The following is a 12341-nucleotide window of genomic DNA, read 5'->3' as shown; positions in this document are numbered from 1 at the left end:
GAGCTGTCCTAGTACCAATTCTCTATTGGGGAAAGGGCCCAGCAAAGATATGACTGCCATGTTACCTGGAACAACTACAGGAGGAGTGACTGTAAATACAGAGAGTGGATTTGCTGCTGCACTGGCAATGGGTCTATCAGAAATTGTTTCCTTATCCCATGAATGCCTTTTTGACATCAGGCAAGGTGTGGTGTAATGTGAAAAATGGGCACTGGTCTAATGGGGGATCCAGCTTTCCCAAAGAAACCCTCACTATTTATATTAGCATTCCAAAGGATCCAAAGCATTCAAAATATTAAGCTGGATAAGTAGCCAAATGAGATGCAGGATAATGAAATAGATAAGCACTACAACCAATGCCAGCAGCTGCACCAGTGCTGTGGGAAAAGACCAAGTCCCAGTGTCTGCTCAAGGATGCAAGTTCTCTCTCATGCCAGCACTATTACTCTTTGGTGCAAAAACAGCTGAGCTGATATGTGTTAGCAAATCAGCTTTTAGAAATGAGCTCCCAGTGTAGAAAAATTAGCATCTTGTGGTTTTGCTCTACTCATTTCTCTCCTGTAAACTCAGATCTCAACTAAACATGTACTGCACAAGCTTGTAAAGGCATATGACCTGATGCCTCCGGAACAGTCTGTAATGCAGCCTGTAGGGTAAATTGGTGCCATGATGCAAAATGCAACAGCAACACTATTGGGCATCCCTCTTTTAAAAAGCTCGTTCTATCTCTGGAATGCCTTTTCATCCTTAGTTAACCTGAACTTATTGATGCACTCCCAGTGCTGATGTCTACCTATCTGTACTCGTCTCTGCCAGTCTGTTATTCATAATCCCTAAAGCGCCTACACCACCAGCGAATCCGTTTTGTCTAGGAGCATTGTTCATCTGTCTCGGAAAGCCATTGGCACTGTCGGACAACTGTTTCTGCATGATGGCTAGTGAGACTTTGTTAGAGGCTAAGAGGTCTTTCATGGAGATCATCTCGCCAGACATTCTGCGCCCATCTGTATCACTCTCCATGACACCATCTGATTCAATGGATATGTTGCGCTGGTTCCGCGCAGTCCCTGGCACTACAACATTCCTACGTGACCGAAAGAGTTTTCTCTGGCATCTATGGCATGTCCATTCCAGTTTCTTTAATATCCAGTTTATGGACTGTTTGATGACAATAGAGATCACGTTAAACAAGGAATAAATACAGCATACCCCCATGAGTATGAAGATGAAATTGCCAAATCGGTAAAGGCCTTGGCTCTCATACTGGGCATTCTGGCTGCTCACCAGGTCACCAAAGCCAATAGTACTGAAGGCCACAAAACAAAAATAAAGAGACTCAAAGTAGCTCCATCCTTCCATTGGTGTGTACATAGCTGAGGCACAACAGGAAATGATGAGTGATGCTAGGCACAAGATTAACATGACATAATACACAGATGGCTTCCATCCTGCTAAGCTGTCCACTTCAGCATTCCCAGAGGCTTGCTGGATGTCTTGAGTAAGGGTCCCATTCCGTCTTATCCGTCGCTCATGGCAGGACTTCATGATATATGCAATGATTGTGATCAAGCGTTCCAGGAACAAGTTGAAGAACAAGATGGTTCCTGCACAGCCTATAAGGCCATAAAATATCAGGAAAAGTTTGCCTGCAATGGTAGCTGGTGTGGTCATGCCAAATCCTGAAAGATAAAATAAGAAGATGTATTTATTTGTATGCTAAAACATTTCTATCCTGCCTCATATCAAAGGATCTCAGACTGGTGTACAAATAAATCAAGACAAATTATTTTAAAATAATTTAAAACAATACTATAATTAAATAGACTAGAAACATATTAAGCACATTAATATATTTTTAAAGATTTAAAAGATTAAAATAGTTTAAAACCATGGACATTGCATTTGAAGTAAATCAGTGAGGCCCAAGGGCACCAAATAACTATTTTCACTTGGTGCTTACATGAAGCCAGTGCTTATTGAGTGGTGGATTAATTAATTAATATCCTGCCTTTCTCCCAGTGTAGGACCCAAGACAGACAATCTGCCCTCCAAGAGGAAGGCATTCCATAATGGGGGAGCACTAGATGAGAAAGCACTCTCCCAAGTCCTCATTCAGTGAGTGCTGCATGCTCTCTTAGCTTGTTTCTCTTCCTCATCAATCATTTATGCCACCAGGACCACACATTCATGTTGCTTGGCTACGTGTCCCACTTTTCATCTGTGAAATACTGGGGGGGGAGTATGAATCTCTCTGGAATCAGATTCTGGAAAGTACTGTGGAGACTTATAAATGAACTTGAACACAAATGAGCCAATTGTCAGTCAAATTCTACCAATACTTCTGCCCCTGAGACTTCCAAGACCAGGTAGACCACTAAAAATATAAAGTACTCAGACCTAGAAGTAGCTGGAAGTTTACCCGCCCCCCCCCAAAAAAAAAAAAAAAAAAAAAAGAAAAATAATCTTATTTTTTAAAAATTAAGAAATGTTCGTGGTGGTAGGTTGTGGCCTCTGGAAGATTTTTGGCAAAAGCATGATAAGGTTCCACACAATGCTTCTTATAGGGTACAAGGAGAATTGAGTGTAAAAAAATACCATTTTAAAAAATCATTGAAAGTGTGGCTAAAACTGGGTTCTATCCTGCTCCAATTCTTGTCCTTTCCCATTTTTTGTACTCTAAAAAGTTGAAATGCTGGTATTTTTGGTCCTACCCATTCATTGGGGTAGGGTATGGGTACCCATAGACCCATACCCATTGGTTCTAACAGGAAATCAGGCCACTAAGAACTTAGGAGAAGCTGAATTACACCTTTGAGCTGAAAGAGAGAGCTCATCCTTGACCTAAATCAAGGGACTGCAGTTGGACTGGTGCTCCCAGCCTTCCACACCATAGTCTATGCTGGCTGGGGCTGCTGGGCACTGAAAACCAACAACATCTGGAGGATTGCAAGATTCTGACCTGTAATATATCTAGTATGCTCACATCTCAGGGGTGACAATCTAGGCAATCCAGTTATCTCCAGGTAGGAACTGGTAACTGTATATCTAACCATTTGGTTTATTGTTTGGAGATTAATGCAGAAATCCATCAATGGTTCCCAAACTTTAGTCCTCCAGATGTTTTGGACTTCAGCTACTGGCTAGGGCTTCTGGGAGATGAAGTCCAAAACACTAGGAGGACCAAAGTTCAGGAATCACCTAGCTAAAGGGGCTGTTTCCAGGTGAAGATAAAATGGATGGTTTTTTCCTTCTTCCTTACAAAGGATTAAGACTAAGCCACTTGCCTCTAGCCAGAAGGTGGATGCAATGCAGGGCAGAAGATGAACCCTGGTATCACAGTGACTGACAGTGAAGGAGGAATTAACTGAGTAAATGCATAGACCTGTTGAAGAATTTTTGCAAGTTTCAGGAACAAACCAGTTAAACCTTGCAAATAGCTTGTTGTGTATACTCATGTATAAGTCTAGAAATTTTGGTCAAAAAACTGACCCAAAAAACCTGGATTGACCTATCCACAGGTCATGGCAGTCTCAACTCCATATCCTGTCCTGAATCCAGTTTGAAATGGCTCTAGATAATCAGTTTCCTCCAAGACTGCTTGGAGCTGGAAGGCAACCACTCTCTTGATCACTTTACCCAAGAATGGATGCAAGGAGACCAGTCTGTAATTATTTCTGTCTAGGGGGTCAAGGGAGGGCTTTTTCAATAATGGTTTAACCACAGCTTGTTTCAAGCTGGCTGGAAAGTGACCCTCCCTGAAGGATGCACTGAATATAGATTGAAGTAATGTTTTAGCTGCATCACCTCCCCGGATGGCCAGCCAAGAAGGGCAAGGTTCGAAAGAGCAAGTCATCTTCCTCACGCTTCCAAGAAGCTTATCCACTTCATCGGTATTCACAAGCTCGAAATGATCCAGTTTAGCATTGTCCACAGAGTCACTGGAAACCTCTCCTGTCGTCTCTGCAATAATGCTCGTGTCCAAGTTAGCTCTTATCTGAGAGATTTTATCTGCGAAAAAGTCATTAAATGCATCACAGCAGGCTTTAGTTGGTTCTAATAGAGAGTTCAGGGTGGGAGGCATCTTAGTTAAGTCTTTAACCACCCTGAACAGCTCCGCTGGATGAGACTTTATAGACGCAACACATGCAGTGCAGAAAGATTTCTTCACTGCATCTATTGCTACTCCATAGAAATCACGAAAATCGCTATGAAGTTTCTTGTCAGATAAAAGTTGAGTCTTCCATCAGCAGCATTCTAGTCATTGCGCAACCCGCTTCATTTCCCAGAGATCTTCTGTATACCACGATTTATGATTAGAAACAGGCTGGAAAGGACGCTAGAAAGCGATTGTGTCTATGGCGTTGGTATGGCCGATGTTACAGGTATAAACCAAGGCTTTGACAGAATCACCGTTGTTGCCAACCATAGAACCCTCTAGGGCTTTTTGGAACCTAACCAGTTCCATCAGTCTTCAAGGGCGGACTATTCTAATAGTTAGATATTGTTAAGCATGCTCCATTAATGAACAACAACAATTGCTCACAGCTTGCCATTCAAACACACACACGTGAGAGAGAGAGAGAGAGAGAGAGAGAGAGAGAGAGAGAGAGACACAATCCATATGTGCTTACTGGTTTGAATGAGCTTCATTTATTTGTTAAATTTATTCTGCTTTACTCTAATGAGTTCAAAATGATGCACATGCTCTTTCTCCATATTTTGATTCTTACAACAACCATGTGAAGTAGATTGGGCTTGGAAATAGTGGCTTACTGGCCTAGGATCATCCAATAAGGTTCATGGCCAAATGGGAAATTGAACCCAGGCCTCTCCAGGCCTAGTCCAACATTCCCACTACTACACCTCTAAGTTTTTGTCTTCAAATCAGTCAAAGCATTTAGATTCAGAATGTATTGTCCTATAACTCCACTTAAAACTAAAAAACAAAAACTGTTTGTGGACTGTAGCTTGCTCATTTATCCATTTAGACACCTTGCCTCAAAACCCCACATCTGAGATCAAAAACTAAACTAAACTAAACTAAACTAAACTAAACTAAACAAACAGCTTCATTTATATGCTGCTTCATACTGAACTAACAGTCTCTAAGAAGTTTAAACTGTAAGCTAATTGCCCTCCAACAATCTGGGTACTCATTTTAGCGACCTCGGAAGGATCCAAGCCTGAGTTGAGCTTGAGCCCTTTTAGCTGGGATTAAACTTGCAACTTTATGGTTTTGAGTGAGTGGCTGCAGTACAGGTATTTAACCACTGCGCCACTGGGGCTCCTGGTTAGTTAATGTCTGCTTTGTGGATGAAAAAGAAGAGCTATGGTAGCTGTTCTGAAAGTTCTGCTACTCTTTTCTTATATCTTGTAGTCCTATAAAGAAATTTGGGAGGATAAGAACAGTGTGCTCCTTTTACTTTCCAAGACACCTGTGCCTCACCTTCTTTTTTACTAAGTGAGTGATGCATTAAATAATCTCTTTGAAAAGCCTATCTCTATTTAGTACAATGTCTTTGTCCTTTACATTTTAAGAAGGTTAAGAAAGTTTGCTTTGGGTCTTTGCCTATCATCTTTCTTCCAAGTATTCCTGTGTCACATTACAACATTGTTCAGGGACTAAGTGCAACACGATAAGTTACACATTTTTAAGTCATTGCTGTTAACTCAATACATATCTTGATTAACACTGAAAATTTGTACTTATTCTATACAAACACCAATAAAATAGAATAGGTAACATTGGCCCAGTACAGACTACTGGTTTGTAGTGGCCTGGGGCCAATTCTAGGGTTTTGGAGTGCACAGCATTTGCACGCTCTGGAACCCTAGCACGTATGGGCGATGCCATCGTTACACAGCACTGTCCATATGGTGCATGCATTCATGACGTGTCTTGTGTGATGTGTCAAAAAGGCGCGACACATAAGACACAACACCGCAACGCCCCGTGGTGCTAATGGTGGCTTGGTGGCGTTGTGGAAAGGAGCTCCATTTTGGAGCTCCTTTTTGCAGTGGATTGTTGTCGCGGCCGTGCAGTTGCCACAACAATGATCCGGAGAAGAAAGGGATGGCCTCTGGCTGCCCCTTTCTTCTAATCTGTACCGAGCCATTACAGTTTATTCCTTACACTGATGCCACACTGCAGAATTAATGTAGTTTGACCGCACTTTAACATACTGTGGAATCCTGTGATTTGTAGTTTGCTGTGGCATCTGAGTTCTCTGAGAGAGAAGACTAAATATTTTACAAAAGTAGAAGACCACAGCACTGAGCCATGGCCATTGAAGTGGTGTTATACTGCATTAATTCTACAATATAGATGCAGTCTTAGAGGCAGTACAGATCAGCACTTTGCATGGTAGGGTTCAGGTATGGCTGAGTGTTCACATGCTCCAAGTCCTACTTTTGCCATCATGGCACTGTAGGGGCCCTTAGTTGTACTCTGGATGGGTAATGAACTATGCCTAATTGAGTATCAGGTTGACACCAGTGCAAGGCAACTGATGTGTTCTATATGTTTGTTACATTCATTTGCAGACTGTGTGACAACTGCTGCTCCACTTACCAATGAACACACATAGTTCAAACTGGGATAACAAAGGCCACAAAAGTCCAGACACTGACCTACTGATCAATGAGTTGCCATTAACTATAGCCCACTTGCCAGATGTGGGATTCCTCATGGACAAACGTCACTGCATGAATCTCCTGCTGCCTGGGAGTAGGGCAAAGCCTGATTGTCCCAAAGCTGCCTATTTTCCTAATAACCCATAAAAGAACCACCTTATTCTCTTGATGGACATTCAAGCCCCATCTCCTTGGATGTGGATCCCATGCCAAACCAGCCCCAAACGTTGCAACAAAGTATAATAAAACACAATACATAACAAACACATGACCATCGATGTAATAGAGGGAAGAAGGGTAAGGATTAAGTTCCAACAAAGTGAAGAGAACTGAGGGGTGGTGTGATGATCCCTGGGGTCTAAGCAGCCACACAGCCACCCTGTTCTTGGCCCTTAGCCCCAAGGGAATCCCTTTAATTTCCCCCTAGAGTCTCCTAGGTCTCCATTCCCGCTCCCTGTTGAGCTGAATGAGACCCCTTGAGATCCTCTAGTCAAGCTGCCACCATCCAGTGAATCTCCAATGAACTCCCCTTAGCACACAATGGGACTTGCTAAGGACTTCTAGTTTCCTTTCCTTGCTAACCTAAGCTATCAGTAACCGAGCTAAGGCACGTGTACAGGAGCTAAGGCACGTGTGCAGGAGCAGAGACAGCAGATACTTTTAAAGAAAGGTATTTATTCTAAATAGACAGAATAGAGCAAGAAGGTATCATTCACGCAAGGCCTTCTTGCCTTGCAGGTACCGAATGCACAGTACAAGATGTTCATTTCAGGCAAGCTATTAGATAAACATAACAAAAGCCTAAATGCACTAGCTAACACATTTCCTAGCTACTCACACAGTGATGGGATTTGCAGTCCTTGATGGGTTTCTGGAGGGAGGGAGCTGGCCCTCTTTTGGCCGAGCTCCACCCACATCCCTTAAGCCTGCCCTTGGCACAGGCTCAACAGCTGGTTTCCAAAACAAATACAAGGATGGAGAACAAAGAACATATGGTTCCCAAAAAGATGGGAAAAGGGAGACAAAGGACCACATGGTCCCCAAGGGCCTTTTAAAGCTTTCTCATGGAATGTTCTTGAAAAACCCGGTCCAGCTCTGCTGATTGATCAGTTGGACCTTACGTCAGCTATGATGTCACTTCTCATTAGCATGTGATGTAATCTCTCATTAGCATGTACCTCCCTCCAGTTTAACCCTTTGTGGCTTGAAAGGAATCCTCAAATGACTGGAGGCCTAGTCATTACAGATGGTTTATATAGCCCAGTGATGCTGAACTTAGTACTGACATGCAATTGACATAGCCAACATAGAATCATAGAATTATAGAGTTGGAAGAGACCTCAAGGGCCATCCAGGCCAATCTCCTGTCATGCAAAAACACACAGTCAAAGCACCCCTGATAGATGGTCATCCAGACTCGGTTTAAAAACCTCCAAAGAAGGAGAAACCATCACTCTCCAAGGGAGTGTGTTCCACTGTCAAACAGCTCCTACTGTCACAATGTTCTTCCTAATGTTGAGGTGGAATCTTTTTTCCTGTAGTCTGAATCCACTGTTCTGTGTCCTAGTCTCTAGAGTGGCAGTTGTAGCGATGAAAACAATTATTATTATTATTATTATTATTTCCCGCCTCTCCCGGGTGGATTGAGGCGGGATTACAGCCCAACAATAATAATAAAATACAAAAATAAAACATATAATTTCAAACATTAAAATGGTTAAAAACAGTGCAGTCAACTTTTATAAGATAAAATGTTCTGATCCTGGATAGAAGAGTGAATGATGTCATTACAGAAGATTGGGTGGATAGGCTTGCTGGAAGAGATCTGTCTCAATTGCCCTCTTGAAACCCTCCAAGGAGGTAATAAGATGGATCTCTTCCGGGAGGTTGTTCCATAGTTTAGGAGCCAATGATGTAAAGGTTCTTTGGGAAGTTGAAACCAATCTGGTTGGATGTGCTTCTAGCAGGTTTTTCCTGGAGGTTCTGAGAGTGCGGGGCAGATTATACAGGGAGAGGCGCTCCTTTAAGTAACTCGGGCCCAAGCCATGTAGGGCTTTATAGGTGATAACCAACACCTTGTATTGCTCCAGAAGCTAATAGGTAGCCAATGAAGATCTTTCAAAATAGGTGTTATATGGTCAAATTGCGAAGAACCAGTGACCAATCTGGCTGTCGTGTTTTGTACTAATTGAAGCTTCCGAACTTGGTACAAGGGTAGCCCCATGTAGAGTGCATTACAGAAATCAAGGCGAGAGATTACCAGTGCAAGTACCACTGCTTCAATGTCCTTTCGGTCCAGATAAGGACGCAGTTGGCGTATCAACCGAAGTTGATACCAAGCACTCCTGGCTGTCGCATCTATTTGAGATTACAGTTGTAGCGATGAGTCCAGGAGTAGTCCCAAACTGCGAACTTCATCCTTTAGGAGAAGTGTGACCCCGTCCAGGACAGGTTGACTAATTTCCTTCCCAGGACCTAGGGAACCTATCACTAGTACCTCCGTTTTCTCTGGATTCAACCTGAGTTTGTTTTTCCTCATCCAGCCCATTACTGTCCCCAGACAGGTGTCCAGAGGAGAGATGCCATCCCTAGTCACTGCAGCAGTCGGAGACATAGAGAAATAAATCTGTGTTATCAGCATACTGATAACACCGCGCCCCATATCTCCGGATGATCTCTCTCAGTGGCTTCATGTAAATGTTAAATAGCATGGGGGATAGAATGGCGCCCTGAGGGACGCCAGATGTCAGCTCTCTCTTAGAGGAGCAACTATCCCCCAGCCTCACCATCTGGAATCTGCCCGAGATGTAGGAACAGAGCCACTGGAGCACAGTGCCCCCGATGCCTAACTCCCTCAGGCGTTCCAGAAGGATACCATGGTCTATGGTATCGAAGGCCACTGAGATGTCCAAGAGCACCAACAGGGTCACACTTCCCCTGTTAACCTTCTCTTCTCCAGGCTAAACATATCCAGCTCCCTAAGTCATTTCTCATGGGGCATGGTTTCCAGACCCTTCACCATTTTGGTTGCCCTCTTCTGGACATGCTCCAGCTTGTCAACATCCTCTTTGAATTGTGGTGCCCAAAACTGGACACAGTATTCCAATATAACTGTGTACTGTAAAAGGAACACAGTTACACCACACTTTATTCTTACCAATTTTGCTCCAGCACCATGATAACCTGTCTTCTTCTTAGAATAATTACTTTTCAATGGAGCAGTGTGCGTGTGTGTGTGTGAAATATGCTGCACTGTGAATAGCTCAACCACCAGCAACTGGTAGTTGATCATTTTAGCTCTGAATTAGGTTAGAGACAAGATCAGCGAGCTGAGAAATTTTGATTTAGCTCAAACTAGGATTAAAATATTGCTTTTGGGGACGCTCAACCCGCATCATCAGGTATATTGTTTGCTTTAGGGGTAGCTTTCCTTACAGGTTCAGTTTTAATTGGTAGAGCAGCAGATGTTACAAGACCATGTAAAGTCTCCAGTGCTATTCCACTAAAGGGAAGCAAATTCTGCACCTTTTTGTCTCCTGGGGAAATGTTCCCTTCTCTCTCAATAATGGCAAACCAGCCCCACATGTTTTCCCACTAATGACACCAATTTAATGTTATTATTTTATTTCATTTCCATTTCTCCTTGTGGTGGATCACAGTGAGAGATGCTGTGAATATTCTTTCATTCAATTGCTTAGGCTAAGAGGAACTGCATTGGCGTTTTATAAAGTGGATTATTTTTAAAAGGCTTCAAGCTAAACAACGTGACACATACATGCATGGGCATACATATGTATACATGCTTTTTAATAAACCTATGTTGAGTTTTGAAAGGGGCAAGGAGACACTTGACAAGCAAAAGATATTTGCATTGAACAAAAGATCCTTGCCTCTTTATCTGCATGGGCTGTCAGCATATGGAAATGGAAAGAAAGGAAATTAATTTCTCAAGAGCCTGGAAAAACAGAAAAACTCTCATGCTTTTGACTCAAGCATGATGACATGAAGATAGCTTTGTTTTTTGCTCATATGCAGAACAATGAATGTTAATCTGCACTTCTTTCCATAGAAAATGAGTTCATCTGCACCCATCTACTTTCTCATCTCATGTTCTTAGAGTGATAAGCTAAATGCTCCCATTCTTCCTTGTCATTAAAAAAAACCCCTTTCTGAACAAATGATAAATTCCAGAGGCCAAAAAGAACTGATAGTACAAGCACAACATAAGCTTTTAAAGTTTTCCCATTAAAATGAAGCAACCCCATTAGCCATGATGAAAGGTCTTCTGTAACGTCTAGGCTTGGCAGATTTGAGGAGTAGCTTCCCAAGTTGCACATGATTCTACAGAGAAAAGGGTGACCAAATATGCATCTTTTCCAGGACATGTCCTCCATTTCAACCTTCTGTTGAATTTCAAAATGTTCTTCATTTTGAGCATGACTAATAAGCATAATAATTTATTTTTATATGAGTGTGTTTAGGTTTTTACTTTGTAATGTCCTACATTTCTCTTTGATAGCCTACATTTGTGGTGCATTGTCCTCCTTTACACTTATGACATTTGATAAGTGAGGAAGTTCTACTCCCTTTAGGAGAGCCGTGGATAAAGCACAGCCCTCAAGTTATTGCTGGAGTTTCATTTACTGTCAGCCCTTGCTAGTAGAGCTAATGGAGAAAGAATATGGGAGTTGCAGCACAGCAATTTCTGGGTGGACTACACTTTGTCCACCAGCCCTTCAGTGTTCAGGGGCTCATTCTCTGTGGAAGTCTCTAGTGAGGTAGTTGCTATTGAGAACAGACTAGATGATTTACTCAGTATGCTTTTGAAAGAGGTCCTCCTTCAAATGGTGAAATAAGTGTTTTTGTCACGGTGCATTGTTTTCCTCATATTAAATCTTGCCTTTAGTATGTTTTGTTTTGTGACTGGTCACTGGAAGATAAACACAAGTCTGAGTGCTGAGGTTTGAGATAAAATCATGTTGTGTGGAGGGAAACTGTTAATTGGAAAAAAATATACATTCCCCGTAACATCTAGTTTGTGAGCATTACCTGGGATGTGCCAGAAAGATAATCCACTCTTTTTTCATAATCTAAAGAATTCACTTTGATTTGAGGGTGGGAATGGAGGACGGAGCTGTGTTGGTGCACCCTTAGTAGATCACAAACTAAACATGAGTCAACAGTGTCATGCAGCAGCCAAAAAACTAATGCAATTCTACACTGTATCAACAGGCACATGATGTCCAAATCAAGGGAAATAACAGTCCCACTTTATTCTGCTTTATTCAGACCTCACTTGGAATAGTATGGAATTCTGTGCTGGAGACTAGAATATGAACCAATGGATTCAAATTAACAAGCAAAGAGATTCCACTTAAATATTAAAAGACCTTCTTGATGGTGAGAGCAGTTTGAGAGCAGAATAGACTGCCTGAGAGGATGGTGTACTGTATTCTCCTTTCTTGGAAGTCTTTAAACAGATTGGATGGCTATCTCTTAGGATGGCTTTAGTTCTGTATTCCTGTATGAGAGGGGACTGGATTAGATTGCCTTTATTGTTTCTTTCAATGCTATGATTCTATGGACACACAAGAAGTGGTGACAAAAATAGTTTTAAGTGTCTTTTGTGAAATCAAAGATTGTGGTGAGCTGGGGGTCCAGAGTGAGTTTTCTTTCAGAAGGGAATAAAAGATAGTTAAAATGTGAAG

At 42.1% G+C, this 12341-nt stretch overlaps 1 protein-coding gene across 1 annotated transcript in view; it reads right to left on the bottom strand.

The window, feature by feature from the left end:
• Window positions 1–781: 781 nt before the first annotated feature.
• Window positions 782–12341, bottom strand: part of LOC149315036 (potassium channel subfamily K member 13-like) — a 67833-nt gene continuing 56273 nt past the window's right edge. Inside the window, exon 2 of the mRNA XM_089523581.1 lies at window positions 782–1679. Within this exon, the coding sequence (XP_089379707.1) occupies window positions 790–1679 (890 nt within the window). The 3' untranslated portion in view covers window positions 782–789. The remainder of the gene's footprint in view (window positions 1680–12341) is intronic.

Source organism: Sceloporus occidentalis, unplaced genomic scaffold, assembly GCF_023333645.1.
Source record: "Sceloporus occidentalis isolate IW3139 unplaced genomic scaffold, rSceOcc1.0.p SCAF_4, whole genome shotgun sequence".
Taxonomy (NCBI): Eukaryota; Metazoa; Chordata; class Lepidosauria; order Squamata; family Phrynosomatidae; genus Sceloporus; species Sceloporus occidentalis.
The sequence above is the reverse complement of the archived record's forward strand: the minus strand, read 5'-3'. Positions and strand labels throughout refer to the sequence as shown.